Source organism: Mastigoproctus giganteus, chromosome 3 (assembly GCF_048544385.1).
Source record: "Mastigoproctus giganteus isolate SK-2022 chromosome 3, ASM4854438v1, whole genome shotgun sequence".
In the NCBI taxonomy this organism is placed as follows: Eukaryota; Metazoa; Arthropoda; class Arachnida; order Uropygi; family Thelyphonidae; genus Mastigoproctus; species Mastigoproctus giganteus.
The window spans coordinates 145,424,983-145,444,497 of NC_143577.1; the positions used below are offsets into that span (position 1 = coordinate 145,424,983).

General features: G+C 39.9%; 1 protein-coding gene across 1 annotated transcript in view; it reads right to left on the reverse strand.

Moving 5' to 3' along the window:
- Positions 1–228: 228 nt before the first annotated feature.
- LOC150088307 (sonic hedgehog protein-like) overlaps positions 229–19,515 on the reverse strand; it is a 155,067-nt gene continuing 135,780 nt past the window's right edge. The window contains exon 3 of the mRNA XM_090370698.1: positions 229–1,411. Coding sequence (XP_090226824.1) covers positions 690–1,411 — 722 coding nt within the window. The 3' untranslated portion in view covers positions 229–689. The remainder of the gene's footprint in view (positions 1,412–19,515) is intronic.

Below are 19,515 nucleotides of genomic sequence, written 5' to 3' on the forward strand. Positions count from 1 at the left end.
GTATGTACAAATCGACGTTCGGCTTCTAACATTACCAATAAACAATTATTTGCACAACATAACAAAGGAATGAAATCTTCACTTGAAAACAAATGCGTCACTTTTAGGTAGTCATTATGGCATAAATATTAGGGAAATGATGTCTGCTGCGAAACATGTTTACACAAGATACAAAGCGCAATTTTTATTAGCACTGACACTATCAACCCGCCTTTTTTTTTTTTTTTTTTTTAAACAACACTTTCCATCTAGGCTGTTTGCAGTTTGAAACATTATATTATAGGTACTGTGTTTGTGTAATTTGCAGTAGATACATGCACTTTTTCCACTGTTCTTGATATGCAGTGCTGATGTTTCGTTCGAATTATGAAACGTAATTTTACTCATACAGCAACTCCTTCGCCTAAGGAACTTCTGCAGCGCAGAGTAAGATATTTGTAAATCGTTCAGTATGTACCACTTGTCATAATTTTATTCGTATGGCACATTTCTAGTCTAAGCTAGCGTAGCTGAGAGAGGAACAAATGCTCTGCTGATATTGTCCATCATTAGTTAACTTTTTATAAACGAACAATCAACGAATGGAACCTTTGGTTAAGGTGGTAGCCGATACATCACCACCGGGCACTACGACTGGAAAGTCTCTTTTTCGTGAATAATTTAAGCTTAAAGTAGAGATAGGAAATCAACTACCAATGGTACAGAAGTCGTTTTGGAAGTATGTAATAGGCAATATTATACAAAACTTTCGGATACCAGTGAATGCCTGACTGATGGTGTTTCACTTTTCTGTGTACAGAAGTTCTGAAGAATGTCAGATGTAATTTTTGCATCATATGAGCAAGGGAATCTTTGAAGTTCTCAATGAACCTAACAGGTGCAAATGCCGAATGAGCCATCATCTGATTATTTATGATGGCATAGCAGGAAGCAACTATTCCATCCACCACGATATTTCCTTCTCTAGTTAATGGAGCAAACACTCCCTGCTCCATTTTAGGAAATACGGTTCGTACTTTTTCGAAAACTACATTTCCATACACAGAATTTAGACTGGGTTCTCCTGCAACAAACACATACTGTCCCGGATGGATGTCCTTGGCAAAGGTGATTCTCGCATTTGATTGCAAGTTATGCAGTGGGAAGTCGTGTTCGTTGACATATATCAAATGACTTGGAGTTATCGTGATATGCTTGCCTGTTACTGTTTCCACTACGTAAAACAGTCTTTTCGCCTTCTCATCCCGATCTAGAAACATCAGCATCTCACTGTATTCCAAAGTTCCGTCTTCTCCCATAGTAAGGACTTCCTCGCCATTTTCAATTTCAGCTAGTCGGCGTGATCCATTTTTGGTGTATACGAAGCTACTTCCATGGAAACATCCTCCTGATTTGGCAGCTTGTGATGACTCTGGAAAATAAGAATAAACAGAAAAATAGAGATTTTATTATCTCATTAAAAAAATGTATAGAAAGACATTTCAAAAACAAATGATAAAACAACAATATGAATCTTTGCTCATAGAAAAAACTTAGAAGAAATTTTAAAATAAAATGAAGATTCATACAAGATATTTTTCATATTTTATTTATTTATTTATTTTCAAGCTTTATTTTCCCTTTAATCGGCGACGGAAAGAATATCACACGTATTTTACTCCAAGGGCATTTATTAGATTTAATTGAAAATAACCACTTAGAATTAAAGCGAATAAATCCTTTTGCTGCTAGCTTTTAAATATTTAAAGTAAAAGAGTTGTACTTCAATATTTCCTGTACCTTGACTGGAGGATTCACAGTGAATGAATATAAATAAATTTATAAAACTGAATAGAAAATATACAGAAAACCTGTTACTACAGATAATAACACATAAATAATAATAAGACAAAATAAGTTAGAAAATCAGAACACAGAAAATCATTTTTGTGTTTATTACACGTACAGTCAGTATTATAAGTATTTTTATTATGATTTTCTGTATTTTGCGTGCGCTGTACCTCTTTAATGGAATAACTGCACCAGTGGCCTTTAAAGATGAATGTTTTGAAAGGGCTTCATAGCTGAACTCTACTCTACATTCACCTCATATATATTGTGAGGTAGCCACATACTAAATGACCACTTTCTTTTAGGTACACCTACACTTTTGTTTTATTCAAATTATGTATAATATTAATTTTAGAATATGTATAATATTCTAAAATTAAATAACAGTGCATATAAAAGAATGATACACATATATACATCTGTATCTAAATACAGAAACAATCAAATTTTGAAAGCGTACAGATAATGATTAGACATGGCAGAAAAGGTTATTATTTTAATTATACCAGAATTAAAGAAAAATCCGAGTAGCTAATTTGAAGTTTTGAAATGGAACGCTCCTTCAGTAGTGTGTATGCGGTATCGCTGGTGGCTCCTAGGCATTTGACCATCACCTTGTTGATCTGTGGTGGTGGTGCAGTACTTCTGCAGAACGGCCCAAAAAGCGTTGGCGCATGTGTGTCAGCTTGATGTGCGTGACAAGCAATATGGCAACACCATATTGCCAGGCAACCAGGGAGCAGCTCAGTAATAGCATCACGTGTTTGTATCATGAGATATTGAAGCAGGTTTGGTGGGATTGTCTGTGGTTTCTCCAGAGACAGTTAGAACAAACTCGACTGCTCGCCAAAAACAACTTAGGCTATGAGGCATAAATATACTGTATCGACAACTGCGTATATTCTTCGGTTAATTTGTTGGACGAAAATCCTGACAACAAAACAAACCATGTTGTCTTCGCTGAGACCGACTAACTCAGCCACATTGCGAAAAAACCCTAAATATTCCTTGCGTCGTTAGCATTAGTAGAGGCATACGATGCAAGAAAGCAAGCTTGTGCAGCATCAGCCAAAAAAAAAAAAAAACCTCCCATTTCACCCCTCCATTCGTTCCAAATGCCTGTCCAGCTCAGCCTTAAATTTATTTAGGCTATCAACTTCCACAACAAAAGATGGAAGTCTGTTCCACCAATCAACTACCTGCTGGCTAAAGGCAAATTTTCTCAAATCTATTCTACGACTGTGCTTCCTCAATTTGAAACTGCGTCCCCTCAGGCTCTTAATCTGAGCAAGAGGAAGAATCCCATCAGCATTCAGCTTGCTCAACCCATTCAAGGCCTTATATACCTCAATCAGATCACCTCGCAGATGCCTACTCTCCAGGCGCTGCAATTTGCGGAACTTAAGTTTTCTTGGTAAGAGCACTCCTTTGTTTCCCTCACCAATCTTGTTGCCCTTCTTTGTACTCGTTCTAGCAGCTCTACATCCTTCTAAAATGAGGCCTCCAGACCTGTACACAGTACTCTAGGTGTCTCCTGACAATTGCCTTGTATAACGGGATAATCACCTCCCTGTCCCTGCTAGAAAAATTCCTATATATCATTGACAAAACTCCATGACCTACCCTGGCAGCCCGTCTGCACTGTTCAGCGAACTTCATATTTGGCTGCACAATTATTTCCCCAGGTCTTTTTCACTTTCCACTTCCCTGAGTGTAGTACCACACAGTTGGTACGTTTCTCTTGGGTTATTGCTACCCATATGCAGTACTTTGCATTTGTCAATGTTAAACTTCAGTTGCCACTTCTCAGCCCATTTGCCTAACTTATCTAGATCCAGTTGAGGTAGCATACTGTCGTTAACAACCTAGCAAACTTCGACATTAAACCTGATATACCTTCATCAATATCATGATAAATATACAAAACAACAATGGGCCCAACACCGAACCCTGGGGAACTCCACTAATAACATTTGTCCACGAAGAGCAGTGTCCATTGATTATCACTCTCTGTCGTCCCCCACTCAACCATCCCTTTATCCATTGCAACAACTTACCCTTAATGCCATACTTCTCCAATTTGTACAGCAGTCTTCCATGTGGAACAGTATCAAACGCTTTCCTGAAATCCAAGTATACGATATCAAAATTATTTTTGGCATTCAGTTCCTTTGTGATCACATCATAGTATCCAATCAAATTGGTCAGACAACACCTCCCTTTAACAAACCTATGCTTTGTCTTAACTATTACTGCAGTCTTGTCTAGATGATCTTGTCTGCAATGCTTCTTTAACCAGTAATTCCATTATTTTCCCCGGAACACAAGTTAAACTAACAGGTCTATAGTACTTGTCACCTTTTGAACCCCCTTTATGAATTTATGATACATTTGTACTTCTAGTCCATGGGGACCTTCCCTGAGTCCAAGGAAGCTCTTATAATTATGGCTAAGATTTTGCTGCCTTCTTTAATATAACTAGATAGATCCCTCCATCCCAGGTGCCTTTGTATGTTTAACTTAAACAATTTCTCCTCCACTTTGCTCTCAGTTATTACAAAATCACTTAGCTCCCTGTTATGAGTTTGATAAACTTCTGGCACTCCCCTCATTGAATAACTCATCATGTGTGAATGTAGATGTAGATGTAGATTTTATATGGATATTACCATTCAATTTATCAGCTACCTGAGCATGATCATCAACAGTCAACCCATCTCTGTTAAGTGGTCCAATCTGATTCATCCTTTTCCTTCTTGCGTTTACAAAAGTAAAGAACTCTTTGCTGTTTTTCTTTGCATCCTTTATTGACTGGATTCGAACTGAGGTCTCTTCCACGAGGGGTGGGTGGACGGTAATTATTACTACTATACTGTCCCCCAGGATGTAACGCAGTTAGGCAATACGCGTGGATGCGTGTGCAATTCAGTGCGAGGATTGACGAGGACGAACGATTCAGGTGACTTTGAACTTGGCCTGGTGGTCGGCGCAGAACGCGCCGGTATGATTATTTTGGCAACTTCAATCGTGATAGGTCCAATAACCCAATAGCATCCAGCCAACGGCTCATTTGGCTAGAAACAGCACGTTATGCCAAATTCCAACAGAGGCAGGTAACAGAAAGGCTACAGTTCAGTAAAATAACAGCCTACAACGTCGTAAGCAAAAAGGCATTTCAGAACGCACATTTCCTCGTGCTTGTCGCGGATAAGGCATTGGAGTAGTCGACGACCCAGACGGCATTCACTCTCGTGAGAAAAGCAAAACAAAACCACTGGAGAGTGTAGGATTGAAAAATGTTGCCTGGTCTGATGAAATCGTTCACGCTATGGAAGGACAATATAGCGAAAACATGCATGAGTTCATGGACCTAGTTTGAAAAATGTCAGCAATGCAAGCTAGTGGTGGCGGTGTAATGGTGTGGAGAGCGTTTTCGTGATGCACTTTGGGTCTCTTGATACCGCTGGAGGAACGTTTTTGGATTATACACACCCAAAAACGTTCATTCCTGCATCTGCGAATTTGTTTTCTAAAAGCATAATGTCACAGGGCCCAATTGTACAGAACTGTTCAGGTACATAAGCAAATTTAGCCTAATGCAGTGGCCTCTCCAGTGTTAATGCAATTGAGCACGATTGGGATAGATTGGATGTGGTTAACCAAACAACTAAGGCTTTGAGGCGTCGGTGTATTTGTCTGTAATTGCGTTCATTCTTCGGTCGGTTTCCTGTTAACTGGGCGATAAATCCAAGTTTCCGAGAGAACGTAAAACTTTTGCTTGAGACCGACTAACTCAGCAACGCCGTGATGAAAAAAAAAAAAGCCCAAATAAATTCTTCACGTCAATAGAATTTTGTCCCTCACACCCAAAATGATACGAATTCGGCCTCTTTCCACCGGGTATGGGATGACTGTTTTTATAATTATATCAGCATTAGTTATCCTAACCATGAGTTCAAATTCAACCATTTTATTCACATTACTGTAAGCACAGTTGAGACTAAGTACTGTAATCTTCTATAGTTTACTACTCTGAAACACCCTTTGAAGTTATTTAGGTTTGTATCCCAAGCTTTATTTGCAACCTCATCTGAAACATTGCTACGCTCAGAACATCTTATGAACATCGGCTGTTATGGCAACAAACAAGAATTCATCAGGTGAGTGCAAGTTACTTTGACCCATATCATCAGATAAACGCTTATCTAAATTAACCTTCTCCCCCTAACTAGCAATTCTCCTAACCCTCAGGGCATCCTCAATTGATACTGGCAAAAATCCTTGCGCAACCTTTCAAATGAACACAATCTCTACATTCCTTCTACCTACAATTTCATAATTTATATTTTACTATACTGCATATTAAAACATAGGCGCTTATGACTTTTAAAAAAATTAATTATCTGTAATTAACAGTTTCTTAAGAATCGTATTATAACTTTTTTGTTGGATGAAAATGTTTAAATAACATTCATTTGATGACTGTGCTCATTGCCACATAATTTGGAATCAACGATATAACTTACATGAAGAAAATGCATATTAAAAAGTTTATTATATAATTATAGACATATACCACTTCACAGGTGCGTTTACAGAATGATCTGTTACTGCAGTTTTCTATAAATTGCAAATAAATTAGACGTTCCTGTGGACTGCTGCCACAGTTCGTTCATATTGATTTATACAGACAGAAGCTGTTTTGCTAAGTTAATTTATTTCTTCTAATTTCCAACTAATGCACGATAAATGAGCACCTTTTTTCCTTTTACTGTTTTTCAATTACTTCTTGCTGACAAATTAATAATATATTTCAGACTTTCAATTATTTCCAGCACGTCCACCGAGATTCACTCTCTGTTAGTTTGTAGATACACCGCATGAGGGTGCTACGATCTTTTTTTTAAAGCGTGGATATACAGTACTTCGGCCATGTCTATTCTACAAAGAGGGTAAATTATTAGTAAGCAAACCTTTTCTGCTTTTATATGGATATTGCTAATTAACGAGCCCACGTACTAGCCCACGATGTCATGAGGGTTAGCTATTAATATTTATATACCTGGTGGTTGGAACGGCTTTTACTGGTGTTTAGAGGAATGCAATGTTTTTGGATTAGCACCTTTAACATTGCGGTCATCACTCTCGAGGGACTTGATTATTGAATTTGGGATGAGCCGTGAATAGAAGACGCACTTGCTAAATTTTGTCCCTCACGCCCAAATCTAGTTGACCTCAGAGGAGATTTAGAAGGCAGAACGACGAGTATGGAAAAGTAATTAATTGTAAGTGCACGTGTCTGGTCACCAGGTGATGCATAGTCCCATATTTCTGGAGGTTCGTAACACAGCTTGAAACCGTAGTTAAATTACAGTTCCAATATAAGGAAAATGTGGAACGATGTGAGGGCAACAGAAACCATCCTTACTAAGTAATCTCAATGAGGACTCTCCTATACAGCAGTTAATCGGTTGACTTAGTTATTTAAAAGATAGACAGTCCCCATAAAATTTATGGGGCTGTCTATTATTATTTAATAATATCGGATGCGCTAAAAATTACAAAAATAGCCAACCAACAACACCTTGGGTGCATTAACCTTGCTATTCCGCTGAAAATGAAGTATGGAAAAAAAATTTAAAAAGTGGCAACAGCTCTTTGTTCAGGAATACGACTTGGGCAAATTAGTATATTATAAGCAAGGAACTGTATGCAAGTTCCAGCCATCTAGTTTTATATAAAAATAAAAACTTAAAAAGCAGTAGGTCATTCTGGAGTGTTATTAGATAATACTAACGAGAAATTATTACTCATTTGTGATTTTTATTTCCAGTACCGTATTATGCTTTTAAATAATAGACAAAGTCAGCTTAAAGCCAGTCTAAGTTCAAAAGATATGCGTCAAAGCCCGATGCTTGGGTATAAATTAAAAATTAATTTTTAATTTATAATATAAATAAAAATTTATTAATATATATTAATTTATTGTGAACAGTGCTGCCGAAGGCGAATATTTGATATAAAATAGGTGTTTTGTTTGTTTGTTATTTGGAGCATTAGCAACTAAGGCCATATTGCTCAGGGGATATGCGGTGGTCATTCCCTGACCTTTCCGCATCCTCCGTATTTGGTGGTCACGGGCTCGACCCCCGGTCTAATCAAGAAGCGTGTGCTACCCACTTCTGCTCCTGCCCACCTGGCTACATAGGCGCTGATGTAATAGGCATCCTATCAAACAAATTTGGAGTATCCAATAGAATTCGATCTACCACCTTACTCCATTGGTGGTACTCCATTTCGCCATGGTTGCTTCTAGGAAGGTTTGTCACTGTCAGATTGACTTTGTAGATGTTCAGCGTCTCTATTAGCCAGCTGTGAGGCGCGGAGTCGAAGGCCTTGCTGTAATCGATGTAGGCTGTGTACAAGTTGCAGCATTTCTAGTAGGCTTGCTATATAACTGTGGCATCAATGGTTAATTGATCCTTGCATCCTTTTCTCAGCCGCTTGCATCCTTTCTGCTGTTCGGCGATGATGTTTTGGCTCTACAAATGTTCTTATATCTTCTTGGTTATGCAGCTGGTCAGGATCGCGTGTGTTATTGTTATTAAAAAAAAAAAAAAAGAACATTTCTCCTTTATGGGATTTTTATCACCCCCCTGACTGGTACCAAGTGCATAGAGTGGTTGTTATGTCCGTTTACTATTATTATTATTGATACTGTTGGTCGGGGAACACTCTTACTATCGCCCTCGTGGTTAGCACAGTCAGTAGGATCGGCATCCTCCCCACACCGGGTGGAAAAGACTTGAGTTCGAGGAATTTTTATGGGTCTTTTTTGCAAAACGTGGGCGATTTCAGGCGAGGATAGCATAGTTTTTTCTCCCGGAAACTCGGATTTTTCGTCCAGCAACCTCAGAACACACGCCATTTACAGACAATATACACGGAGCAATATGGCCTTAGTCGTTGATGCTCCTAAAACCCTACTGCTGCTGCTACTGATGAACGCATTCATTTCGATGCTTCACTTCATATGTTGCCTTCTTTTTCCCTCATGGGTGGTCACTAGCGCAAGAACCACTTCCAGTAGGTTGAGCTGGATGAGCTTTCCTTCAGTTGTGGTAACCATACGGGATACAGCGCCACTCACTCCGTCTTTCGCTGGAGACCGTCTCCGACTTTTATAACCGACCCCTCGGCTTGAACACGAGTTACTTTATCCTTCGCCACACTCGATACAATATGTTCAATATTTCCACTTCTCATCTCTGTCCATCTACGGAGCTTGACCTGTTTTAGCTTTGTATCAATAGTGGGTGGTACTTGTGTGAGCGACACCATATGTTGCACTCTCTGCCTGAGCCGTCACTTCGACCTTGGGGAAGCTAGGTCCAATGAAGCATCTTTGGCGACTTTTTTCCCTTGTCCGTTTTTTTTTTTTTTTTTTCGGGGTGGGGTTCGAACCTGGGTCCAATATCATCAACCCCGGGTTCGATTATTATAGGTTTTTTTTTTTTTTTTTTTTGATGAAAGGAAGTCTGCTTCCTTGCGTTATTTACCCTTACTAACTGAGAGAGGGAACGCATATTTAATCTTTTTTTTTATCGTCAGCCTAAAAGTACGTAGTTTAGAGCGCTTATACCAATCACAATATAGAACCGGTGGGAGCACCTAAACCCAAGAATGGATGGCATTACTACTGCAAATAAAAAAAAATAAAAAAAAAATTCATTAGTAAGTGATTAATTTGAATTTAGCCAAATAACCAACTAATGATATTAAGAGTAGGAGGGAGTATATGATGAGAGCCTTGTCGATCAATTCGGCCCTGGAGGGATTGTGCAAGGCTCAAGGGGTAGAATTTTTTTCAGCCTGGACTGTACTTGTTAACAGGAGAGATTGCTTCTACAGGGATGGGATACACTTAAATAGAAAGGGTGCAAGAATATTTGCTGATGCTGTCGAGGCAGTGTTAGGTGGGTCGGAAAACTGCTAGTTGGGGGAGATACAAGGACTAATAGATTAACAGTAGCCACTGGCAGAGGTGGGAGTGATTCTTGCACTGCTTCTATTGGAATGAGCAGAAGCCTGAAAAACAAGATGCAGGATATTTCAGAGACTGCTGGGATCCATTGCGGTACAAGTAAACACATGCGTTGTGTTAGGGTAGCTAAGAATAGAAACAGGTGCATGCATACTTGCGTGTACACCAATGCTAGGAGTTTGGTAAATAAATTTGATGAATTTGAGGTATTGCTCAAAACATCAAAGCCAGATATTGTTGGGATATCAGATATAAGGAATGCGGAACTGGAATTTGGGGAATACAATGTGTATAGAAAGGATGGACAGGACAGGAGGGGAGGAGGGGTTATGCTATTAGTTAAGAAACACATAAAGTCCAAGGAAGTGAAGCCAGTCGACATCGATGGACAGGGCAGTGTCGAGTCAGTTTGGTGTGACATAAGCATTGGGAGATCAAAATTGAGAGTAGGAGTGTGCTATAGGCCTAATGACTCTGATGAGTATAATAAGATATTGTACAGAGAAATAGAGTGGGCCAGTAAATGAGAGAGTTTTATAATGGGGGATTTTAATTTCCCGGATATTGACTGGAATTTGTGGGATGGTCACTCACACACTAGCCAGGCTTTTGTGAATTTATTGAATGATTGTTTTCGACATCAGCATGTTCGTGAGGCAACAAGAGGGAGCAATACTCTTGATCTGATTATCAATAGTGATTCTTCATGCCTTAAGAATCTGCAGATAAATGAACCACTAGGTGGCAGTGATCACAGTGTGTTGAAATGGGATTTACTCAAGGAGGTAACTACCATCAGAGGTAAAGAGAAGGGTTTTTGTTTTCGTAAAGGCGACTATGATGGTCTGAGACAGTATTTAAATTCTATACAGTGGGACCAACTGATGATGCTACCAACAGCGAATTCAAAATGGGAAGCATTCAAGGAACTAATCTTGGAGGCTACCAGGCTTTACATACCAACTAAGAATTATTGTTCAAGGTTTAGGCCTAAATGGTTGTCAGATGAACTAATGAGACATGTGGCAGAGAAGAAAAATGCATGGGATACATACAAATTAATGGGTGACGTGGAAGCGTATGATAGATATAAGTTGGTCTGTAACCAAGTCACAAAGGAGATTAGGCAGGCAAAGGCAGACTACGAAAAATCCTTGGCAAAGGATGCAAAGAAAAACAGAAAAGAGTTCTTTACCTATTTAAACTCAAGAAGGAAAGGGATGAATCAGATTGGTCCACTGGATATTGATGGTTCAACAGTTGAGGATCCTGCTCAGGTGACTAACAATCTAAACGAGTATTTTGCTTCTACATTCACGCATGAGGAGTTATTCAGGAAGAAGAATGATGTAGGTAAAGTAAACATTGGCAGTGAGCTGGATGATTTTGTAATAACTGAGAGGAAAGTGGAGGAGAGATTGTTGAGGATAAACATAAAAAAGGCACATGGGGTGGATGGGATCTATCCAGTTATATTAAAGGAGGCAGCAAAGGAAGTAAGCAAACCCCTAGCCATAATTATGAGAGCTTCTTTGGACTCAGGGGAGGTACCCATAGACTGGAGATGTGCAAATGTAACCCGAATTCACAAAGGAGGATCAAAGGCTGACACAAGTAATTATAGACCTGTTAGTTTAACTTCTGTTCCAGGTAAATTAATGGAGGCACTGGTTAAAGAAGCACTGCAGGATCATTTAGACAAGAATTCAGTTATAGCTCAGACGCAGCATAGTTTTGTTAAGGGCAGGTCTTGCCTGACCAATTTGATTGGATACTATGATGTAGTCACAAAAGAACTGGATGCAGGAAATAACTTTGATATTATATATTTGGATCTTAGAAAGGCTTTTGATACTGTTGCACATGGAAGACTGCTGCACAAATTGGAGCAGTGTGGCATTGGGGGCAAATTGCTGCTATGGATAAGGGGATAGTTGAGTGGCAGAAGACAGAGAGTTGTAATCAATGGACACTGCTCAACATGGACTAATGTTATTAGTGGAGTTCCTCAGGGTTCAGTGTTGGGTCCGTTGTTGTTTTCGGTGTTTATGAATGATATTGATGATGGGATATCAAATTTAATGTCCAAGTTTGCAGATGATACAAAGGTTGGCAAGGTTGTTAAGGACACCACTGACGCTATGCTGCTGCAACAGGATCTGGAAAGGTTGAACAGATGGGCTGAGAGGTGGCAAATGAAGTTTAACATTGACAAATGTAAAGTACTACATATGGGAAACAGTAACCCCAGAGCAACGAATCAACTCTGCGGTACTACACTGACAGTGGTGGAGAATGAAAAGGACCTGGGGGTAATTGTGCAGGTAGCTATGAAGTTCTCTGAGCAGTGCGGACGAGCTGCAAGAGTAGCTCATGGTGTCTTGTCAATGATATACAGGAATTTTTCTAGCAGGGATAAGGAGGTGATTATTCCCTTGTATAAGGCAATGGTTAGGTCACATCTTGAGTACTGTATACAGGTCTGGAGGCCTCATTTCAAGAAGGATGTAGAGCTGCTGGAACGAGTACAGAGAAGGGCAACAAGATTAGTGAATGGAACAAAGGGTTGCTCTTACGAAGAAAATCTTAAGTTTTGCAAATTACAGTGTCTGGAGACTAGGCAGTTTCCAGAGTTGATCTGATAGAGGTGTGTAAAGCCTTGAATGGTTTGAGCATGCTCAATGCCAATGGGATTCTTCATCTTGCTCAGAATAATCAGCTCAGAGGGCATAAATTCAAATTGAGGAAGGACGGATGTCGGATAGATGTGCGGAAATTTGCCTTTAGCCAGCGGGTGGTTGGTTATTGGAACCGACTTCCATCACTTGTTGTTGAAGTTGATAGCCTAAACAAATTTAAGGCTCAACTGGACAGGTATTTCGAGCGAACGGAGGGTTGAAATGGGAGTGGTGTGTTTTTTTTTTTTTTTTTGCCTGATGCTGAATAAGCTTGCTTTCTTGCATCATATGCCTCTACTAATGCTAATGCTAACCAAAAGAATTATAGCAAAATAACACCGGCATTAAGTTACTGCTGCCATCTAGTGGCAACATTGTACACCAGTAGTAGTAGTAGTGGCATGTGATGCAAGAGAGCATGTGTATGAGCTTATGCAGCATCAGCCAAAAAAAAAAATCACACCATTCCCTCCAAAAATGCCTGTCCAGTTCCTCCTTAAATTTATTCAACCTATCAACTTCCACAACGACAGATGGAAGTTTGTTCCAGCAATTAACCACCCGCTGGCTAAAGGCAAATTTCCGCACATCTATTCTACATCTGTCTTTTCTTAATTTGAATTTATGCCCCCTTAGGTTCGTAATCTGAACAAGTGGAAGGATCCCATTAGAATTCAGCGTGCTCAACCCATTCAAGGCCTTATACACCTCAATCAGATCACCGCGCAGGTGCCTAGTCTCCAGCCACTGCAATTTGCAGAACTTAAGCCTCTCTTGGTAAGAGGATCCCTTCTCTGTACACGCTCAAGCAAATCTACATCCTTCCTAAAATGAGGCCTCCAGACCTGTACGCAGTACTCAAGGCGTGGCTTGACCATTGCTTTATACAGAGGGACAATCACCTCCTTTTTCCCTGCTAGCAAAATTCCAATATATCATTGACAAAACCCCATGACCTGCCCTGGCGGTCTGTCTGCATTGCTCAGAAAACTTCATATCTGACTGCACAATTACTCCCAGGTCTTTTTCATTTTCTACCACCTTAAGTGTAGTACCACACAGTTGGTACGTTTCTCTGGAGTTACTTCTACCCACATACAATATTTTGCATTTGTCAAGGTTAAACTTCAGTTGCCACTTCTTAGCCCATCTGCCCAAATTATCTAGATCCTGTTGCAGTAGCACACTACCATTGCTGTCATTAACAACCCTGCCAACCTTTGTGTCATCTGCAAACTTCGACATTAAGCCTGATATACCTTCATCAATATCATTGATAAATATACAAAACAACCGTGGACCTAACACCGAACCCTGTGGGACTCCACTAATAACATTACTCCACGAAGAGCAGCACTCATTGATTACCACCCTCTGTCTTCTCCCACTTAACCATCCTTTTATCCATTATAGCAACTTACCCTTAATACCATTCTGCTCCAATTTGTACAATAGTCTTCCATGCGCAACAGTGTCAAAAGCTTTTCTGAAATCCAAATATATGATATCAAAATTATTTTTTGCATCCAGTTCCTTTGTAACCATATCATAATATCCTATCAAATTTGTCAGACAATACTTTCCCTTAACAAACCCATGCTGTGTCTGAATTATTCTTGTCTAGATGATCCTGCAATGCATCTTTAACCAGTGACTCCATTATTTTACCCGGAACAGAAGTTAAACTAACTGGTCTGTAATTACTCGTGTCATCCTTCGATCCCCCCTTTGTGAATTGGGCATAAATTTTCACATCTCCAGTCCGTGGGAACCTCCCCTGAGTCGAAGGATGCTCTCATAATTATGGCTAAGGGTTTGCTTAGTTGCTTTGCCGCCTCCTTTAATATAACTGGATAGATCCCATCCACCCCAGGTGCTTTTCTTATGTTTAACTTCAACCATTTCTCCTCCACTTTGCTCTCAGTTACTAGCTTGTAAATCGTCATAAAATGACGAGAAGGGGAAGGCTTAAAAGGGGGGAGTTGAGAAATTTAGTATTTAGAAGGTGCCAAATCCTTGCATAAGAAAGTAGAATTTTTATGCATCACTAAAACAATAATAATAAAATATTAGGCAGGATTCCGAAACACAGTTGTGTATCGGTGGCAGATGTGGTTCTAGCTTCAGAACCAGTAGGGAATGTATGATAACGAGAGTGAGAATTGTTGACCTCTGAAGTTTATGATCTGTTGCTGTGTAGGTTTCTTCAGATTTGGTATGCCTCCCTTCCTCTCAGGAGAAGTTGTTCAACTGTTGAACCCGAATCATCCGTGTGCCTGTTATTGTTGCAGCGTGCGTAGACATCATGTAGTCGACTCTAAACTATGTCTAAAATTTTTAATTTTTTAACTATGTTAAGCGTGAATGCTAAAAGCAATGTTTGAATATGTTTTATTATTTGGTGAAACAAACATTATTTTCATTTTATTATTATTTGATCATCCGGATCTGTCCAAATATCTGTTTTTTCAGTTTAACGTAGAATAAGGAAATTTTCCAGATTTACGCGCAACTAATGAATATAGCCAGTGCTCAGCATCGGGATTGACAGGAACCCATCCGTCAGTTGTAACCTCTGGCGGGAAGATTGTAGATTTTGTTTTTTTAAGGGGGGGGGTGGAGTTAAATTCGCCGTTAGCAGAATTCCCAGAAGTTGCGCGTGTAGATGTCTGTGGTAAGCACTTGACAGTAGCAGTCAAGTGTAGAGCCAAGATCATATTAGCATTAGCATTAGTAGAGGCATTTGATGCAAGAAAGCAAGCTTATGCAGCATCAGCCAAAAAAAAAAAAAAAAAAACCCACTTCCACTTCACCCCTCTGTTCGTTCAAAATACCTGTCCAGCTGAGCCTTAAACATATTTAGGCTATCAACCTCCACCACAAGGGATGGAAGTCTGTTCCACCAACCAACCACCCGCTGGCTAAAGGCAAATTTCCGCACGTCTATCCTACATCTGTCTTTCCTCAATTTAAATTTATGCCCTCTCAGGTGATTTTTCTGAGCTAGAGGAAGAATCCCATCAGCATTGAACATGCTTAAACCATTCAAGGCTTTATACACCTCTATCAGATCACCTCGCTGGTGCCTAGTATCCAGACACTGTAATTTGCAAAACCTAAGCCTTTCTTCGTAAGAGCACCCCTTTGTTCCATTCACTAATCTTGTTGCCCTTCTCTGTACTCGTTCCAGCAGCTCTACATCCTTCTTGAAATGAGGCCTCCAGACCTGTATACAGTACTCTAGGTGTGGCCTGACCATTGCCTTATACAATGGAATAATCACCTCCTTATCCCTGCTGGAAAAAGTCCTGTATATCATTGACAATACTCCATGAGCTACTCTTGCAGCCCGTCTGCACTGCTCAGAGAACTTCATATCTGCCTGCACAACCACCCCCAAGTCCCTTTCATTCTCTACCACTGTCAGTGTAGTACCACAGAGTTGATACGTTGCTCTGGGGTTGCTGTTTCCCATGTGTAGTACTTTACATTTGTCAATGTTAAACTTCATTTGCCACCTCTCAGCCCATCTGCTCAACCTTTCCAGATCCTGTTGCAGCAGCATAGTGTCAGTAGTGTCCTTGACAACCCTGCCAACCTTTGTATCGTCTGCAAACTTGAACATTAAGCTTGATATACCATCATCAATATCATTTATAAATACAGAAAACAATAATGGACCCAACACTGAGCCCTGAGGGACTCCACTAATAACTTTAGTCCACGATGAGCAGTGTCAATTGATTACCACTCTCTGTCTTCTCCCCCTCAACCACCCCTTTATCCATAGCAGCAATTTGCCTCCAATGTCACACTGCTCCAATTTGTGTAGCAGTCTTCCCTGTGCAACAGTATCAAAAGCCTTTCTAAGATCCAAGTATATAATATCAAAGTTATTCCCTGCATCCAGTTCTTTTGTGACTGCATCACAGTATCCATTCAAGTTGGTCAGGCAAGACTTCCCCTTAACAAAACCATGCTGTGTCTGAGCCATAACTGAAGTCTTGTCTAAATGATCCTGCAGTGCTTCTTTAACCAGTGCCTCCATTAATTTTCCTGGAACAGAAGTTAAGCTCACAGGTCTATAATTACTTGTGTGTCAGCCTTTGATCCTCCTTTGTGAATTGGGGTCACATTTGCACATTTCCAGTCTATGGGTACCTCCCCTGAGTCCAAGGAAGCTCTCATAATTATGGCTAAGGGTTTGCTTACTTCCTTTGCTGCCTCCTTTAATATAACTGGATAGATCCCATCCACCCCGGGTGCCTTTCTTGTGTTTATCTTCAACAGTTTCTCCTCCACTTTACTCCCAGTTATTTCAAGATTCTGTAGCTTACTGCTAGAGTTTAATACACCTCTGGCATTCCCCTTGCTGAATAACTCCTCATGTGTGAATGTCGATGCAAAATATTCATTTAGTTTGTTAGCTACCTGAGCAGGATCATCAACAGTTGACCCATCAATATCAAGTGGACCAATCTGATTCATCCCCTTCCTTCTAGAGTTTACATAAGTAAAGAACTCTTTGCTGTTTTTCTTTGCATCCCTTGCCAAGGATTTCTCGTAATCTGCCTTCGCCTGCCTAACCTCCTTTGTAACTTGGTTGCATATCAACTTGTATCTATCATAGGCTTCTGTGTCATGTGTTAATTTGTAAGTATCCCATACATTTTTCTTCTCTGCCATATGCCTCATTAGTTCATCTGACATCCATTTTGGCCTAAACCTTGAACAATATTTCTTAGTTGGTATGTAAAGCCTAGTAGCTTCCAAGATAAGTTCTTTGAATGCTTCCCATTTTGTATTTGCTGTTGGTAACATCATCAGTTGGTCCCACTGTATAGAATTTAAATACTGTCTCAGTCCATCGTAGTCGCCTTTACGGAAGCAATAACCCTTCCCTTTACCCCTAATGGTAGTTACCTCTTTGCGTAAATCCCACTTCAGCACACTGTGATCACTGCCACCTAGTGGTTCATTTATCTGCAGATTCTAAACTAGCAATATAAATATTGCTAGTTTAGTAGGTTGAACTGCACGGTCCGAACGAGTGGAGGAGAAACGTGATGTTAAAAAAAAAAAAAAAAACACTTCAGCATCCACTCGTCAGACCATGACGACTTGAGAGTTGTTGGTGCAGCTGAATTGCATATTTCGGTGCCGAGATCAGTGCTGGATGGATGATGAGAGGTATATCTGAGTATTAGTATTAGTAATGGCCGCATGGTGCAAGAAAGCCTATGGCTTATGCTGCACCAGCCAAAAAAAAAAAAAAAAAATCCGAACAAAACAATGATAAAAACAAAAACAAAAAAATAAAATAATAATAATTAATAAAAAAAAAAGGAAATTAAACCTATCATCCTATGCGCTTCCCTTACCCGAAAGTACTATCCAGATGACCTTTGAATTTCCCCAAACTGTCGGCCTCTACCACCCATGAAGGCAACTTATTCCAGTAATTTAACGCGCTGGCTAAAATAAAACTTCCTGCAGTCCAATCTAAACATTTCCCCCCCGTAGCTTGAATTTATGTTCCCTAGTTCTAGCATCATTTATAATCTTGAAAATTTCGTCCTTATTCATTTTACTGATGCCTCTCAGAGCCTTAAACACCTCAATCAAATCTCCTCTAAGGTGTCTAGCTTCCAAACTCTGCAACCCACATATTCGAAGTCTTTCTTCATAAGGACGCCCTTTTGCCGATCTCACCAGGCGAGTTACCCGTCTTTGCACACTTTAAAGAAGCTCGATGTCTTTCTTTAGGTGCAGTCTCCATACTTGAACACAGTATTCCAAGTGTGGTCTAACATAAGCCTTATATAATGGGATTATCACGTCCCTATCTCTACTTGCAAAAGTTCGATAGATCATCGAAAGGACACCATGGGCCTTCCTTGCAATCTGTTTACAATGCTCAGAGAATTTCATGTCTGACCGTATCGCAACACCCAAGTTCCTTTCCTCCAGTACTGGGTTTAGTTAAACTCCACCAAGTGAATAAGTTATTTTGGGATTACTGTTTCCCAGGTGTAATACTTTACACTTTGTTGGATTAAAGCATAGCTACTATTTTTCTGACCATTCCTGAAATCTATCTTGGTCTCTCTGAAGAAGCTCAGCTTGACAGTGATCATTAACTACTCTACCAATTTTAACATCATCTGCAAATTTAGACATCGCGCCCTCTATCCCTTCATCAATGTCGTTTATGAAAATTAAAAATAACAGTGGTCCTAATACTGATCCTTGAGGAACCCCACTTCTTACATCAACCCAATCTGAGGAATAGCCATTTATCATAACCCTCTGCCTCCTGCCCTGAAGCCATCCTTCTATCCATCTAAGGATTTTCCCAGTGATTCCAACCTGCTCCAGCTTATAAAGCAACCGCTCATGTGGGACTGAGTCAGAAGCTTTGCTGAAATCTAAATAAACAATGTCGAAATTATTCCCTAAATCCAGCTCGTGAGTGACCCTTTCGAAATAGCGAACCAGATTTGTTAAACATGATTTTCCCTTTACAAAACCATGCTGAGTATCCTTGAGAAATTCAATTCGATCCAAATGATCCTGAATTCCACCCTTGATCATTGCCTCCATGATTTTCCCTACTACTGAAGTCAGACTGACAGGTCGATAATTTCCAACTTCACTTTTAGAGCCACCCTTATGTATGGGAGATACATTTGCACTTTTCCAATCCAAGGGAATCTCCCCAGAGTCTAGTGATGCTCGCATAATTAGCCTCAATGGTTCAATGCACTCGCTTGCCGCCTCCATTTAGATTATAGGGTATATTCCATCAACTCTAGGAGCCTTACTGGTCTGTAGGCTCGAAAGTTTTTTCATCATTAATTACATATTTTTTAACTTCGCTCCCACAATTTCCCATTGCCACAAAAGGCTTTTCATTTGTAAATATCGATGCAAAATAACTGTTGAGTTCATCTGCAACGGCAG